The 18,589-nt window shown below is 37.0% G+C and overlaps 1 protein-coding gene across 2 annotated transcripts in view; it reads left to right on the top strand.

Moving 5' to 3' along the window:
* Positions 1–16,746, top strand: part of LOC111871463 (DNA methyltransferase 1-associated protein 1) — a 31,498-nt gene extending 14,752 nt beyond the window's left edge. Inside the window, exons 7-10 of one of the 2 annotated variants that reach the window (XM_023864609.2) lie at positions 821–962; positions 1,455–1,609; positions 15,913–16,071; positions 16,412–16,746. In XM_023864609.2, coding sequence (XP_023720377.1) covers positions 821–962; positions 1,455–1,609; positions 15,913–16,056 — 441 coding nt within the window. In that variant the 3' untranslated portion in view covers positions 16,057–16,071; positions 16,412–16,746. Of the gene's footprint in view, positions 1–820; positions 963–1,454; positions 1,610–15,912; positions 16,111–16,411 lie in introns of those variants that run through there. The other variant, XM_023864607.2, reaches the window with a different exon arrangement.
* The last annotated feature ends 1,843 nt before the right edge of the window (positions 16,747–18,589 follow it).

Genomic DNA, 18,589 nt, shown 5'->3' with positions numbered 1-18,589 from the left:
TGTTAAGTTTTCACATAAATAAACACAAATTGAATTATTATTATTATTATTATTATTATTATTATTATTATTATTATTATTATTATTATTGCTGTCTATGCTGTTGTGGTCAAAACTCGTGCCTATTTAGCTAATTAAGTTGGATTTGCAAGGCGAATATTCTAATCTGACTCCAGTTTCATCAAGATTTTCTTCAGCACAGCATTTTATCTAGTGTATTTATTGTCTCAGAAAGACCAAGTTGAATGCAGTTTCTTCACAAATTCAAATTGCTGATCTAGTTAGAACCACAGCTCCAGTATTCTTGTGGTGATTTATTTTTCACATCAGTGTCATGCAGAGAACCCTGCTATTGAAGTGCGTGTATCATCATTTCAATACAGTACTGTAAATGAGGACATAAATCAGAAGTGTGAATGTCTTGCATGAACAGAAACATGAGAATGAGTTATATGTTTTACAGTGAGCCATTTTCAGGCATGGTTATGGAGCCATAAAAGGTAAACATTAACTCCGTAACAATGCAGCTGATGGGAAAGGGGCAGGATCTTCCCAACTATTTATTTCTGGAAGCAGGTTCACCTCCCATGTGTGTTCTTCTCATAGGTGAGAGAGATGGATTCAGGTCGTAGAGAAAGACATTGTGTATTTCCTACCTTGAGCACTGTAACTAGGAAGGGGTTTACAGTTGCTTATCACAGTGAGTGAATGCATTAATGCAGTTTTTGCTGCGAGCAAGAGATGAAGAAATCACAGATACTTAGATTATAACATAAGTGTATGACTGTATTATAACTTGGATGTTACTTAATGAATTCAGGTTGTGGAAGCAGCTGGTATCAAATTCCCAGATTTCAAAGGCAGTGGTGTAAGTCTACGTTCTCAGCGTATGAAGCTTCCTGCCAGTGTGGGACAGAAGAGAACCAAAGCTATTGAGCAGCTACTGCAGGAGCTCTCTATAGGTATTGCTGCTAATTAGTTGTGCCAAAATAAGACAGAAATGAATAATCTTTAAACAACTGATGGAAGGGAGCAAGGATTTTAAATGAGTTTTAATCATTACTAATATTTTTTTAGTACCTCTATTTTTTTTTTGGAAGCAAATGTGCTATTTGACCAGTTGACTGACTAGCAGAATCTACATATTTCCTCATGTAGGGGGGTATGCATGACAAAATTAATGGCTTCTAGATTGGATGAATGGATTTATTGGTGTTCCTTTACAATTACATTTGATTTTGACAGCTTACAATCACTGACTGTCTTTGATGTGCTTCATTCCTTGCTGGATAATGAGCATCTTCCCTTCTGCTATGACGAACAAAGAATTCCTGCTCACACCTTGAACTGCCTTGAACGATGGCTGTCTCTCAAAAGCACACTAATTTGCTTATGACTTCTGACTGCCTGCTTAGATTATATGCATACTCATCAGAGATGTGTTTCTGTTTCAGAATTGAACCCAATGCCTACAGAAGATATATGCATACACTTCAATGAACTGCGTAGTGATATGGTGCTGCTCTACGAGTTGAAGTCTGCATTGGCAACATGCGAATATGATCTCCAGACTCTTCGCCATCAGTATGAGGCTTTGAATCCTGGCAAGGTCAGTGGTATCAACACCTAATGTAATTCATCCTCAGCAATTGAAGCAGTCTGAAATAGTATCATTGATCATTTTGTTTCAGCCAGAAATAGAGTAAAGTGATATTTTAGTACCTGGATTAAGTGAGATTATGTAGCAATTTTAGTTCATTTGGGTATGTAGCTGAATATTTTTGTATCATACTTTATACTGCTACTCTTACTCATTCTGATGTTAATGTTATGTAACTGAAAGGATAAATTATATGTTAGCTGAATATTGTCTGTATTAACATAGGTATTTCAATGAATGGTTATATTGAAGACATGAGATGTATCATGTTTTTTGCAGGGCATAGTTGCTGATATTATTTTAAATTTGTATAGATATATGTATATATGTGATTTGTTGTCAGAGTCTCTAATGATGATATTTAAGTGTTGATGGATATGTGTTTACTACCCTGTATATTTGAACATGATACAGAAGAGATGTCAGAATGTGAAGGTGAGACACCCTAATAAAGTAAAGGTAATGGAAAACAATTGAATCGATTATTTGAAAAGGAGAACATGTCTGACTTCTAGCTGTTGGGCATGTTCACTTTCCAAATTAATCAGTTCACATGTAAGCAAGTGTTGAACAAGAATTCTTTGTGCATCCATTTTGATTGTTAATTAAATATTCTGAAATTTTAAATCTGGATTTTGGAAAGAATGCTTTGTTCATGAGTCATTTTTCTACATGAACTAACAAATTAGGAAAGAACAGTATTATTCTCCTTGAAAATAATTTTCCTTATTCTTTAAATTAATGTAACAGGTAGTGAATTAGTGGCATCACTTTTTTCTGAAAATGGATGGGTCAGGTACCATCTGAAGTATGATATTTACTTGCATAATCCTCACTTCCCCCCCCCCCTTGAATTTTATGTTCAAAAACATAATGCAGGATTACTTGCAGAATTAATGTAAACCCAAGCTGTAACTTGCTTACCTAATTGTATGGAACACACATTTAATGTTTTCTGATTTAAAATGTTCTCTTGTTAAGTGAAGCGTTTTGAAGGTCAGTCCAGCTGTTTTATGTTTTTCCATAATTTAGTGTTCAACTTCACTGAATCCTGAAGCAGTCTGAAATGTAGATATTGTATATGCACTGTACCTACATATACTACTGTATTTTCCGGACTGTAAGACATTCCCAGATTTTATAGGGAAAATTTTGTGAAGTACTTGGGTTACCTTTGGGCTCTAAGAGTCACAGATTGTAGCAGCATGTTCCACAAAGGAAGCTGTGCCTTATACTCTAGCTTCTTTCTTAATGACATAATAAAATGCTGTACCATGCAGAGAAGTATAGCTCAGCATATGATTACTAGTCTTTCTTTGTCTTAGTTCAGAGGATTTATTTGTTGTAGCATTAATGCGTCATAAACTGAAATACTGTGAATTCAGGACATGAAACATTGCTACCATATTTTCCAGTGTAGGCTGTTACTGCATTGTTGGAGTATTTATCTATTATTCCTGTTGTGACTCTGTCTGAATTCTGTTCTACACATACTCTCCCACACCTGACCTGAGGTGGGATAAGTATTCCCCTACTTAGATTACCATATCTGACTTAGGTCAGATTGCAACACAAACTCCTGTATGTTGTAGTTTATGAGTAGGGTGTTCCCTGATTTTGCTGGTCAATGAATGCATTAGAAGTACCCTGACACTTTAAAAACCTGGGCTGGTCACATAAAATTATGCACTGTGAGGCTGGTAGAGAACGTGTTAACAGCATGGAAGACAAGAATAATATGTTTTCCTGTTGATGTTTAGCAACAGCAGAGTGAGGTTGAGGGACATTTCACATGAATTAAATGGTGTCAGAATGTCAGTGTTCTATGTTATGGCTTATAGGTTAGAATAAGGTCCAGTGCCAGGGTTTATGTGTGACAGTGAAAAGCCTTCAAGTTTAATTGCAAGAAGGAGTTTCCTTAAAAGCTTTCGTCTGTTGAAAAAGGCTGAACAGTTTAATTCCTTGAATATCATGGAGAAATCATTGTGCTCTTACCCAATTTTATGTCTGCAGCCTTTAGTTTTGTTTTGGAATTTGGTCAATATTTTTTTGGTGCCAGAACAATTTGGTTAAAAAAATTATTTAGGAAATATTAGTCTGTATGGACTTTGGAATGGTCTGGTGTAAATGACTTTTCAGTTGAATGCTTTTAAGTGAAAACTGAACGCTCAAGGGGACAAATGTTTGAAACTTGAATATTGATTGTAACTTCAGTATAATCCAATAATGAAACCTTGATTTTACACTTTTGAAGGGGCCACCTGAAATAAATGTAAAATTGAGGAAAGTGTAAAATCAGATAAACTAAAATGATGTAACATGAAAATGTGGGTTACGTTATACCAGAACTTTGGCAGGCTATTTAAAACATACATGTTTGAACATGATAACTGTATGATGGGTGCCTCAGTTGAAAGAATTACTCACATGTGATTGCTTGAAACGTGACGAAAACTCAGCTCTTCCAGCGATGAATGTTTGAAAGATTTCCACTACTTGGAGGAGGGTCACTTTCTGGGCATAAAATTTTTCAGTATCTTCACAGTTTGATGCATGCTAAAATGTATGCATCAACTTGCAATATGATATTAATATTATCACATATTGTAGATGCTTCTCTTTTTGGTATACTATCCATATTTTAGACCAAGAAACTTAACAGATGGATTGTCACATACATTTACAATGCCAACCATTGTGTAGCTCAGTCAAATTTGTGGTAAAACAAATTAGTGCACCTATCCAAGTGCAATCATGAACATGAATGTGTGTTCATACTTGCAGTTGGTTATGCTCACTCATGTTATAGTCAGAAACTTTCGTCATGACTGAATATGAACAAATCAGNCTTATACTTCTTCAACCCTGAAGATGGGGGCGATACGTTCCTCCGAAACGTCGGTTAACACCACATATACACGGTGCCAAATCCCAGAAGACTGCTTTCTTCAAATCAGTACCTGTTCCCCCTCCCCCCAAGTGGAACATTGCAAATGTACAGTTTATTAAATTTCTGTTGTCAGAGCTTGAAAAATAGAATGCAACTTGACAAAAATGTAAAATTGGTTAAAATTTAACATTGTGCTTGTGGGCCTTTGGTGGGGTCCAATAAAAAATGCATAACCTCATGGAAAACATAAAATCCAAGAGAGCAGAATCGAAGTTTTCTGTGTATGTCTATGCAATAGTTACCTATGTTATTTATTTTAGAGTTGCTTGGTTCAGAACATAAAGTGGAAGCAGTGTACTGTTATATGAAGGTTTTGAACCTGGTGTGATTTGGTGGGGTCCAATAAAATGTGCATAAACATAAGAAGAACATCAAATTCAAGAGAGCAAAATTGAAGTTTCACTGTATGTCAATGTAGCAGTTGCCTTTGTCATTCATTATGAAGTTGCTTGGTTCAGAACATAAAGTGAATACAGTGTACTGTTGTTTGAAGGTTTTGAACCAGGTGTGTTAAATAGTGAACTAATGGAAAAGTTACTTAATATAATATTATTTTTATAGTATTGCATATAGCAGAGTGCATGCATTAAAATTTTAAAAATGCTTTACCGGTGTTATCTGTCATAGTTTCAGAGTTTTTATTCTCTTAATATATTTAAGGAGTATTTTTCCCAGTTAGTGACAGAGCACCTAAACAACATGAACATTGCACATTTTAAATTAGTTTACTCTTTGAGAGTATACTATATTCAGATATAGTATAACCTTTGTTATTTGTAAATGGTTCTCAGATGTTTTCCGTAGATGGTTCTGTGGTACTACAAGATGCATTTTGATCATCTTGAGATATATTTTTATTCTTGGGCACTGTGTATGAGGTGCATCATTTTAACACATTTAAGAACAAATAGTGAGCGTGTGGTTTTTATTGCACTGAAAGATGTACAGAAGTTCTCATTTATTCATTCAATATAATTCTATGACATACTTGAAGGGTTTAAGAATGTGAACGGTTGGGCTTGTTGTAGCTTATGACCAGTTTGGATAAAGGTAGCTGATCTCTAACTTTGGTAGGTAATATGTATAACAAGATTCAAATGTTTCTTGCATACGTAGCATTATTTTCCATCTTTGAATAGAATGAACTCATTGACACGTACCTGAATGCATACTCTGTGTATAATGGGGCTACAAGGAGATAAGTTTAATGTAACATATACTGTACATTAAGTTAAATGTTAACCATAATTTTAGTTTTTTTCTGGTTTTCAATAGAGAAGAAATGAAGATTAACTTTGCAGTTCTCATTTTTTTGCTTTTAAGTCATTGAAATCACATTGATTCAGTTCTGAAAGATAGTGCTTCCTTGTCCTTTGCAAAGCTGAAGTGGTGAACGAGAGTCAGTCATTTTTCAGTGTGGGAACAACAGCAACGTCTGCAACTCTTGCTAGAACTACAGAACTTACATCATTTTTCTGCAGTTGTATCTGTTCTTGACTTCCTGTCTTCAGTAGATACCTGTGATTTGCACCTTGTTTTGTAGACTTTTGAAGGTAAGATGCTCTTGTTTTTATGTGGCCTGCAATCTTTGCTCATGATAGATGTGACAATAATTGCATTGCCCCTCCCCCAGATGTTTACCTTCTAACTAAAATGTTTCTTTAAATTTCCTTTTGGGATAAAATATATCATTTACAAAATAGCTTTGGGTTCTAAACTAAACTTCAAGGATGTAAATGTGAATAATAGTGGTTCTCTCATTAATACATTGTGTATGCATGATCAGTATTAGAAAAAGAAACATTTCTTGAAGCATTTGAAACCACAAATATATCACCTTAGCAGAAACAGTGTCCTTGGTCCTTTTATTCATGACTGTAGGGTCATGAAGCTCCTCTATTCAGAAGTAACATTTTAGCTCTTTTTTTTTAGAGTAGCATGGTGCTTTTTACTAATAATTGGTTGAATCAGCCTTATAGAGGAAGTTGGTATGAGTGTGAAAACTCTCATGACGTATTTTTGGAGATCTTTGGTCAAGCTTTACTCATGTTGTGTGCTTCTGTCTTTCTGTGCGATGGTTTATGAACCACAGCAATGCTTTGTTTCCTGGAATGGATGGGAATTCGAATATGGCCTACTGATTATTAAAATTTTCACATGGATGCATAACATAAGATCATGACTATTACCTGCACAATAGGAAACAAATGCTGATAACTTTTAAAATCCAAACGAGAGACATTAAATAAATGATTGCTTTGTGCGACATCTGAATGCCTTCATAGCTGTCATTGGTGAAGCAAGTTTAAACAACTCACTTCCCTCATTCTTAATGTCATGAAGAGTTAATGAACCAAAACATTCTGATTCTAACTTTCTCTGAATGCTTTATTATTCCAGTTTACTAATTTAAAGTTACTGCATTCAGTATTTCTTTTAGACTGCTGGTAGGTATATTGCAAGCCATAATAGCGGATCACCAAATTATTTCCAGATGAAGAATTGCAGAAGACAGCATAGAAACTGGATGGGTTATTCACAGTGATAGATGTTTTCAGTCTGTTAGGAGAGAAACTGCCAAACGCACCTCAGATAATACATTTCAAAGGGTCTCATTATTTTAGAATGCTGGGTAATGCAATATTTACTTTTTTCTTCCTGCATTTTCTTTTATTATGTAATATGCTGTCCTGTTGCTGTAAGGATGTTAAGAGATGAGATGGTTACAGTGAAACATGATGAAAACTACTGAACAGCAATGCTAATGTCTTGAATGGTATTTTAACCTAAGCTGCAGAATTATTTTCTGTCTGTTGATTATGGTTCGTGATGGACATGCATACTTCAGGCATGTGCAGGTCTTGGAATTTTTAGATCAGATTGAGAAAAAAATATCTCACTCTCAGTTCAAACAGTCTTTTTTCAGTCTTGAACTTAGGAGTTTTCAGATTATGTCTTTTGCTTTGCTCAGTAGCACATAGTCTATCCAATCCATCAGATTCGTAATGGCTGGCAATGCAAGCATGAACCACTTTGCCAGCAAAATCTATCTCCCTTTTTTCTGCCCACACTGCATGTATCTCCTTCCTGGATCCTGGATATGGTATTGGTATTTAATGTCAAAAGGAATAAGTATTGTATTTAACCAAATGGAAAACAGTGTTTTTTCATGTAGATTCTAAAGGGTTCTGACAATGGTGTATAACACAGAATTACTGTGTTTTTGGACTTTTTCTGTCGTCTGGTATTCTAGAAAATAGAAAACATGGCGTTTTGGAAACTGGATCTGTTTCTGTCCTCAGGTGAGGGGAGGAACGCACCTACTCTTTGTAAGGGGCCCAGCTGAGTAGGTGTCTTCCCCCCACCCAAGGATGGAAACAGATCCAGTTTCAGAAATATTGTTTTTTTTCTAGAATACCAGACAATGGGAAAAGCCCAAAATCCCAGTAATTTCTGTTTTTTTTGCCCCAATATTTTAAGGGTTACAGATGTTATAGAACAGCTGAACTTGAATGCTGACTATAGTTACTCACGTCCATGACATTCTTTAAGTCATACGTGTCCCCTGGATAGTACAGAATGAGCAACAAACCTGGCAAAGCTTCCCAAAAGAAAAAGACCCTCTATTGGTAAGCAAGAAGCAAAATGGGTTAAACAATCCCAAATGCAGCCATTGGAAACCAAACAAATTAAATTTTTTAATTCATTTTAAGCTTTAAACGTGTTCATGCCAAAGTTTGCATTATGTCATGCTCTGAGGGTAGCAGGTGAGAAAGCAAGGGAGGGAGAAATAATCAGAATGATTGGGTTTTTGGACTTTGTCCATCCTCTGATATTCTAAAGAATAGAGAGCACAACATTTTGGAAGCTGGATCTGTTTCAGTCCTCATGTGAAAGGGGAGACATCTACTGTGTTGGGTCCCTTAGGAAGACCTAACCGCAATCACTAGACCCACTTCCTGCTCACTTGAGGATGAAAAGATCCAGTTTCCAAAACTTTGTGTTTTCTGGTTTTTAGAATACTGGATGATGAACAGAGTCCAAAAACCCAGTAATTCTGAATATTATACACCATCGTCAGAGCCATTCAGAATCCACCAGAGAGAATATGTTTTAGGTCACAAACCATGAGATGCAGTGAGTTTGGGCAAAGTATCACAGAAGTTAGGATACAAAACTGGTAATTTACTGGTATACAGTATCATGTTATTCTGTGCTAACGGATGTTCTGTTTGGCGGCAGGGTCACCACACCTGCCTCCTATTGGCAGTCTTTGGAATCAGCAGGCTAACCTGGCTGACTAAGGGCGGTGGGCCTTTACTGTAAGGTGCAGCTGTTGTGCCACAGTGCGCTTGGCACTGAGGGAGTAATGCAGTGAATGGTGCCCTAGGGATACAGTGCGACTTCCCATTCTATGTAACCTTCCTCTTGCATGAGTTTGTATTAGATTTCCCTGGCTACAGATACTTCATATTAGTCCCTGAAGATTTTCAGCAACTGCTTAGCTTCATTGTGAATGGGTGAGAAATATCCAGGGACCTCTCAGTAGAGGTCACTGGATCCTCCATCCTTGCATTGGAGGCCTCCATTGGTTAGTGCTCTGCTGTCATGGAGAAATGGAGAAGCAGTCAAAGCCTGTCAAGGGCTGTGATGTGCAGACCATTGGGTTTGAGACTGAAAGAAGAAGAAACAGAGTGTCTCTCAGAACAATTGAGCCAGGAAGAGGCAGGCTCTTGTAAAGAAACTAAGGTCATAAGGTCTCAACTGGTGCCTTTGTTGAGACTGCATGTGGGCCCAGTGGTGGGGGCTGTGCTGTCCCTGGACAGACCCCCACCACCTGTAGATAAGGAAAGTAAGAGTAAGAGATATAGTGTTGTTACTTACAGTCCTGCTAGCTGTGCCCAGACAGTTGAGAGTTAATGGAAGGTGTTCACTATAGAAGGTGGATGTCCAGAGTACCACTGAGGAGAAGCTTGGTCAACTGATGGAGTGCGTGGGCATGGAGGTCACTAGGCTTCCCCATGGGGAGGCCAGCCAGGAGGAGGAAGAGCACGTATGAAGTGCATAAATGAATAAACCAAAAGAATTCAAAAGCTGAGACTTTGTATGCATATGACCTGCAAGTTGTGCAGAGAATCCAAACAGGTGGTGTCTTGGTTTCTTGGAGGCCCAGCGGAGATGGCCACCATACTGAGGAGATTACAAAAGGAGAATGTCACCCTTATGAGTGGCTAATGGTGGGTTTACATCTGTGGGTTGGACTGCCCAAAGGAATCTTGCTTGTTGTGGACATGAATAATGCCTCAGCTGAGGTCCCTAATTAAAGTTTTTTATTTGAAGCCTAATTGTAATGTACATCAGGCAGGGTTTATGTCATCTAGAGGTGTAAAATGCATGTTGCAGGGGCTCCTTAGCTGCCTGATAATGGGAATATCCTCCCTGTCAGTCAGAGCTTGTCACTGTAAGGCCTTCAGATAAAATTGCTAGGAACCTATTAGCCTGGGACAGGAAATAATGTAGACTGGGTGAATGGGTTGTTGACTGAACACCCTTCACTAAGAATTACTGGGGGTTTGGACATTTTCCATCGTCCAGAACTCTAGGTAATAGAGGACACAATGTTTTGGAAACTGGCTCTGTTTCCATCTTCAGGTGATAAAGGAAGACACCTACTCAGTTGAGCTCCTTAGAAAGAGCTAATCTCAATCACTGGACCACCTGAAGATGGAAACAGATCCAGTTTCCGAAACGTCTTGTCCTCTATTGCCTAGAGTGACGATGAACAAAGTCCAGAACTCCAGTAATTCTGTGTGTCATCCACCATTGTCAGAACACTTTAGAATCTTCCCTTCACTATGGTGGCCCCTAAACATTAAAGTAATCAAAGCCGTGACCTTCTGACTTACAGCACAGTGTCTCAGTCAACTACACTACCACATGCTCTGTTAATGAACTGCAAAATTTTAATGTGCTCAAATGTAAATGATTTGAATAAGGAAAGATTTCAATACAATGTGTGAAAAGATTTCTAACAAGAAAAACATTATTTGCAACAAATCTGCTTCTGTTGTACATAGTTAATCACAGGAGCTAATTTCATCCATGGCTACAGTGGCATCATCAAAAATTCACTCCAGAAAGCATTTGTCAGCAGTCATGAATGCAGCATCCTTACACGCTGAACAAGTACATGATTCCAACCTTTGACATTGACATAGTCATGCAGTGATTGGCACAGAGGCGTAAAACTGAATTTGGAGTGGCTACAGACAAAATATTTATTCTTAAAGAACATATAAAAGTTGATGGAAAGTGTAAACAACCTTGCATATTTTGTAGTTTGTAAAGTACACAAAGCAGAAACTTCAAAATTTTCTAAGAATAGGATCATTACATTGGCCGTTGATATTCTCACCAAAAGTAAGAAAATAATAGAACACTTCTTTGACTACCTGGAATCAGCTGAAACTGAAATAGCTGAAGCAGCACAGGTGTGTAAACAACAGTCTGAGAAACATCCATGGGAGAGGACTTTTCAGAGATCTTGGAAGTGTAGTAAATCACCTCATTGCCCATGTGCAGATGTGAACAGTGACTGTTTAGATATACTTGCTGTTAGATTATGGCCAGCACATTCATTGGCAATGTTGTGAGTGCAATCTTTACAGTCCCAGCTAAGTGTCAGGAATTTGGGTCCTGATAATAATTTTCATTCAGCTGTACACTACAGATCCAGTTTTATATGTAACTAGATTCTGCAAACAACTGTTGTATTAGAAACCAGGAAGCGCTTATCAGTGACTGTTCATGTTTCTCTTAAAATCAATGGTTGTGCATATTGGCAGAATAAAGAAGTAAGTTTGTTATTGCTTGATATATTCTGAAAGAATGTCCAGGTGAGTTCCAGTGGGCTTTCATTGGAGTGTTACAGCCTGAAAGCTCAAGAACATCATTTATAAAATTCCTCAGTGCAAGACTAAATATTGAAGAATATAACCCTGTTTCAGGGCTGTCTTCCTTACTAGCAGGTTCAACTCCTGCTGAAATGGTCAGTGCAGATGGTCCATTGGTTGAACTGATTTTTGACAAAGGTGCTGTGGCCGAATGCAGTTTTAGCATGTGTGATACTGCAAAAGTACCAGATACAGATGTTTCAGGTTACAGCACAAATTGCTATAAGCTCATTGCTTGTGAATCAGTACTTGTACTCATTACTTACTTACTTGGGCCATACCATAGCTCAAGCGGTTAGTCACTGGCTTCCCACAGTGGTGGCCTGGGTTCGATCCCGGGGTCTGGTCAAGTGGGATTTGTGGTGGACAAAGTGGAGCTGGGGCGGGTTTTCTCCGAGTACTTCGGTTTCTCCTGCCAATCTTCATTCCACCAATTGCCCCACAATCACCCTCACCTATCATCTGGGGCTGGTACAATAGGCCAGAAGTGGCCACAGTACAAGGGACTTAGTCCCACCCCACTAGCAATAAAAAATACTTACTCATGGAACTAAGCCCTTCTGGAGGAGCCGCCAATTCTGCAGCTACTCAAGAATTTTGCAGCATTTTATGGAACCTAAACTTTTATTACTGTGTTTACAAGAGCCCTCCACTGGTCCCTATCCTGAGCCAGATCAGTCCAATCCATACTGTCCCATCCTATCTCTAAGATCCACCTACGCCTTAGTCTTCCCAGTGGTGTCTTTCCTTCTGGCTTTTCCACCAATATCCTATACACATTCCTTGTCTCCTCATGCTATATGCCCTGCCCACCTCATCCTCCTTGACTTGATCATTCTGATTATATTTTGAGAAGAGTACAAGTTATGAAGCTCCTCATTGTGCAGTTTTCTCCAACTTCCTGTCACTTCATCTCTCTTCTGTCCAAATATTCTCCTCAACATCCTGTTCTCAAACACCCTCAGTCTGTGTTCCTCCCTTAATGTCAGAGACCAAGTTTCACGCCCATACAGAACCACAGACAAAATTATAGTTTTGTATATTCTGATTTTTATGTTTTTGGAAAGCAGACGAGAAGACAAAAGGTTCTGGACTGAATGGTAGCAAGCATTACCCTCGTTCAATCTCCTCTTAATTTCCTCCTGAATCAGTTTTGATCTGTTATCGTTGTTCCCAAATATCTGAACTGTGCCACATTTTTAAAACATCTGTTTCCTATCTTTATGTCATGATTTTGCCCTGCATTTTGGTGATGAGACAGGAACATATACTTAGTTTTCTCTGTGTTTACTTCTAGACCAACCTCTTTACTTGCGTCAATTAAAGTTTGTGTGTTTTTCTTTATTGTATCTACATTATCACCCAGTAGATTCACATCATCAGCATAGGCCAACAGCTGATGTGTCCTGTTTAATTTCAGTCCAACCTGGTTTCCCTGGACCTTCCTAATGGCATATTCTAAAGCAAAGTTGAAAAGGAGTGGCGATAAATCATTTCCTTGTTTTAGACCATTCTGGATAGGAAATTTATCAGACAAATGTTTACCTACACGGACTTTACCATACATTTTGTTTAAACGCATTTTAATCAACCTAACTAGTTTCATGGGTATCCCGAACTCTTATCAGAATATTGTTCAATATTTCCCTCCTAACTGAATCATAGGCTTTATAGTATTTGTACTATACTTGTATATACTTTGTACTGTACTTCTACTCATACAACAGCTTATTACTTGTACATCAATTTTGTTACAAAAAACTGCTTGTTTCAATTTTAGTAACATCTCTCCACTTCCAAGCACAAGAAATTTAATTTCCCACTATAATTAGATAAAATTCCCTCATCAGATTTATCTGACAGAAGAGTCACCTAATTCAAGATTTGTTGTATCACTTGAGTGGTGCAAGTCCAGAAAATTACAATCTATGTCTTGCTGTAGTGAACATCTTGAAGAAAAGAGAAATGAGATACATTGGACCAGATGTCAGAATGTGCAAAGAAGGAGATTTCTTAAAGACGGTTTTAAGAGAGACTGGTGCCTTATAAAGCATTTGGATACCATAAGCTTGCAACTATTTGTGTTGTGTAATAAAAATATTTTGATCAAAGTGTTTTAAGGGGGACTGTTGCTTTATAAAGCATTTGAATACTATATGACTGTTTATGTTCCAAAAAATATGTTCAGAAATGTTTCAAACAGACTGTTGCTTTATGAGACCTCTGAATGTACTAACAATTTTTCATACAGGCTAGTGCTTTATAAGGTCCTTGAATATTACAGTATACCTGTTTGTTATGTACTGAAAATACTATGTTCAAAGATTTGTGGTTTGTAAAGCCTTTGAATACTACTGGTTATGATTTGTGATAAAAATATTTTAACTTGTATTATATTATATATATAATGTGGCATATAGACCTACATATATATATATATATATATATACACATAATGTGGCATATAGACCCATTGCTAAGCAGTGACTCTACAAACAGCGGCCATTGCTAGGTAACGCCTGCAACAAGCATGCAGCAGTAGAGCAATGGGGTTATGCAACCTGTTTCTAAGCAAGGGGTCAGTAAACACGTTCCCGTAGAAACTAGCGTACAAAACAATAGAGGAATGGTGTTTTTGATGTGGTCCGCGCCAAGGAGTTATCTTGAAGACAGTTAAGTTGACCAGTTCAGTTGAAAGTCAGCCTGTGAAGAGAAGACTAATAGGTTGGTGTGAAATGGCTGCCAGCCTGGTACCCAGTTAATTGAGGGTTGGCATTTGAGTCAAGCTCTGTGAAGGAGGCTGAGAAGAGGTGGTGCTGTAGTTAAGATGACCATTGACAAGAATTCAGTTGCGGGATATTTGCCTAAAACTAACGTCATGAGCGCGGGAAGCTGAAGAATCTCCACTGTTAGAAGTTGTTGCTAGGGAATGGCTGGTGAAAACACAACAGGCTGGCAAAAGGCTTGGCAAGTGCTGTGGTGATCTGTGAATTGTGGAGATTATCAGTAGCACTGTAATTACTTGTAGTTCCAAGTGCTGTGTATAAGTGGTCAATAAATGCAATTTACCAGTCCATACCCCATCTATAGTCACACCCCTAAAATCATGACAATATGTATTGTCACGTATTGGGTGTATAACGCGACAAATAAGTTCACGCTGTTCTTTGATATAGCAAATTTATTCCTTTCGCTCGTTTACACACTCTTTGCTGTATGCTGTTACATCCAAAGGTACCACTAATCTTCAGTCAGATTTTCTGTTTCCTTACACTATCCTATTATGATGTTATGTATGTTCCATAAGAAGGTGTGAAAACAGTTCATACTTTATTCACTTGAATGAAGTTTGTTTTATTTATTACAATAATAATGTTTTCACTTTCTATATCATTAGAACAATCTTTGCTAAGTGTGACAACTCTTCATACTGTTGCTTGGTATTCTCTTGAAACACATGTGGTAGGCTCCATAAGACTGCAAACAGTGTTAATCTTTTTGTCTTTGTAAAGTGTACAAGTGGACCAGTGCTTAGAACCACTGTTTCTATATATATTTCAGTGCTGTTAAAAAGAACAATGGTATGTCCTTAACACTAGATAAACTGTAATGATAAATACTTTACCTGTTTAGAAAGGAATATGATTCTTCATGAATATGACAAAAACAATTTCTTCCCAGAAGTATACACATATAAAATTGTATATCAAAAACGTCTCTTCAAATCCTAAATGTCCATGGTAACTGTAACATTACAAACTTTAAAAAAAAAATAGTCTGTAACAATAGCACATTCATACTTCATCTAAAACATTTCTGAAGTTGTGTCATTGTCAGATTGTGATATAGATCATTATGTCATTGTTATGAAGTTACTAGATTGTATTTCCATGAAGGGGAACCAAAATTACCATACTAGAGATCTAATTGATACATAGGACTTTTCTTCCATAGGATTTCCTACTCAAGCTGTGACGTACTCTCAAAGATGTTTTAGACAGACAGTGATATGTTACAGGTACACAGAGTTGGACTGATAAGTGTGTTCTTTTATGTAGAATGGTATCCTGATCAAGTATATATCTCAACCAGGATTCAGATCTCAGTGAATAACTGCACATGGACTGACTGGTTTTCTCCATCCTGTCTGACATGCCTGAAGAGTGTGGTGAAAAAAGTCACGACTGTTCTTCTCTCACATCAATTCCTGAATCATCATCATATTCTGTCACATTATTTGATGCTGTATAATCTTTCTAGTTAACACAGCATTGTCAGATAAACAAATATACAGGATCATAACTTTTGTACACATTGCAGCTCATCCCTGAACTTGTTTTTTCTTTCAGACCTTGGTGGTCCCCAGTTCCATATCAGGAAACAAGGAAACATCCCGAAATTATGTTTCTGCAGAGAGTGAGACTGCAAAACAGAAAGGAATCTCTGAGATCATAGATGTTGTGGGCTCTCCAGGCACTCCTAACATGACTTGAATGTTTCTTGTACTTGTAAGTGTACTGCAAAATAAAAGTGTTTCCTCTAGGCTACCCTTGATGTATCACTTAATTATGCCTATTCCTCTTTTGACCACATTATCATAGGTAATGACACATGTTTTGAACAAACATATCATTTGAATGGTTGGTGTTGCAACACAGTAGTTTGCAAGAAAGTTTCTGTTCAACCTATGATGAGTCTGTTCGTTTAAGTTATATTCGAAACAGAGTGAGCCATAAATGATATTCATGTTTGTATACAGTCTCTAGCTTTTCTTTAACCTGTACTGGTACGTTTCTTGAATTTTAGGACATTCATTGCATGCTGCCCGCTGTTTTTGGTTGTTCACAGAAGCTGAGCTGAGATTGTATCTGCCTTGGATTTTCTGGTTACAAAATACATGCTATCAGAAGCATGTGAAGGGAGCATAGGAATAATACTACAGAAAATTTCTTTACTTTATTCCATCTCCACAATAGGAAGTATAGATTCACCATACATTCATTGTTCACACACACAGTATGATGGTAAAATATAGTACTACAGAAAAGTTGGTAAAATTGTCACTGCTTGTAACTGCGTGATTAACCTAAGTAATTGTGATGAATTACAAGATGTACTGAGAGCATAATTTGAATATGCGTATTGAAACTGTAAAAAAGGGGCAAAACCCAGCTTCCGAGGGTCTGAAATTGCAAGAAACCTTATAAATCAGAATGTTGATGTTACATGGTATACATTATTTCAAATGCATATTTATGGAAAAATTTAATTTTTACCAATAATTTAAGTAGTTCTCTCTGAAACCTCATTATATTTGATATGAGGTTTAAAGTCCGTAAACTTTTCTTTAACTTTTTTGCTCTCAGCAAAGAAAATTATCCATGATATGTATACAGTGGCCATCTTGTAGTTCACTCAATTTCACCTGTTACTTCACGACATGTTTCGGCAACATAGTGCCATCATCAGGTGCCCTAATTACGTTAATCTATTGCATTGCTTGCCCTCATATGTCTTCACAACAACATTTAAAAGGTGCGTATTTGTCAACTATTATAAATTTACACTCACTAAAACTTGTTAAGATTATTTATCTTATGTGTCTTAATTAAAACTTGCGTGTGGTTCATTCACTATGGGGTCGTTTTTCTTATTTTCTGTGTAAACCATGTCTTGTGATGTGTGTTCCCTTCTTAGCTGCGAGTGTTGTAATTAAGACACATAAGATAAATAATCTTAACAAGTTTTAGTGAGTGTAAATTTATTATAGTTGACAGATACGCACTTTTTAAATACTTTTTAAATGGTGTTGTGAAGACATATGAGGGCAAGCAATGCAATAGATTAACGTAATTAGGCCACCTAATGATGGCACTATGTTGCCGAAACATGTCGTGAAGTAACAGGTGAAATTGAGTGCACTACAAGACGGCCACTGTATACATATCATGGATGAAAATCAGTGCAACAGGACGCTAAAATAAAACGTTATGAAAAGAAAATTATATTGTTTTGTTTTCTTTGTTTCAAAATATTTCATTAGCCCAAATCGCAATCATTGCATTTCATTTTATGTATAAGACATTAATGTTCTACATCTACTTTTACTGTATGACTTCTTGAAACAAAGAATCAGTGCTATCACACTGTGTATATTGACAGAATAGTCCTGACTGTAACATTCAGTTTGCCTTGCCACACAGCACTGTTCACCAGTAACAGTAAAAGAACAAAGTACATTCTGAATTTTATGCAACATTATTAAAGCAGTGAGTATAAGTCCATGATTTATTTCACCGTCTTTTAGTGCATACACTTATCTACCTCACTCCTTTCTCTCGCACTACATGTTTCGGCACAAAAGTGCCGAGGTTAGAGGTGACTCGAGAAGTGAGATACGACTTAGGAAAAATCCTGAACAATTTTAATATTTTTAATATTTAATATTTATTTATTAAATATATATTTTAATTATTTTAATATGAAGACAAGGCACGCAATGAACTAGTTTAACGTTAATCGAATAAGCACCTGAAGATGGCACTTTTGTGCCAAAACATATAGCGCGAGAGAAAGGAGTGAGGTAGATAAGTGTATGCACTAAAAGACGGTGAAATAAATCATGGACTTAAATCAGTGCAACAGGACGCTAAAATATAACATCAGTGAGTATGAATTATATTTCATAAGTATTCCATATCATGATATAATATTCTGTCATTGTGATATGCACTCTAGCAGAGCTCATGTCAGCTTAAAAGTACTGCTGAAAAGTTACTTTTAGATTTCATTTTTTTGCATATATATTGGACTTAAATTTGAGGAAGAAACTAGTGAAATGCTACATTTGGAGCATAGCTCTGTATGGGGCTGAAACATGGACACTTAGGGCAGTAGATCAGAAACATCTTGAAAGTTTTGAAATGTGGTGTTGGAGAAGGATGGAGAAGATCAGTTGGACCGATTATGTGAGAAATGAAGAAGTGTTAATTAGAGTCAGCGAGCAGAGGAATATCCTACACGAAA

Source organism: Cryptotermes secundus, unplaced genomic scaffold, assembly GCF_002891405.2.
Source record: "Cryptotermes secundus unplaced genomic scaffold, Csec_1.0 scaffold465, whole genome shotgun sequence".
NCBI classification, from domain to species: domain Eukaryota; kingdom Metazoa; phylum Arthropoda; class Insecta; order Blattodea; family Kalotermitidae; genus Cryptotermes; species Cryptotermes secundus.
This window is presented reverse-complemented; position numbering and strand designations above follow the sequence as displayed.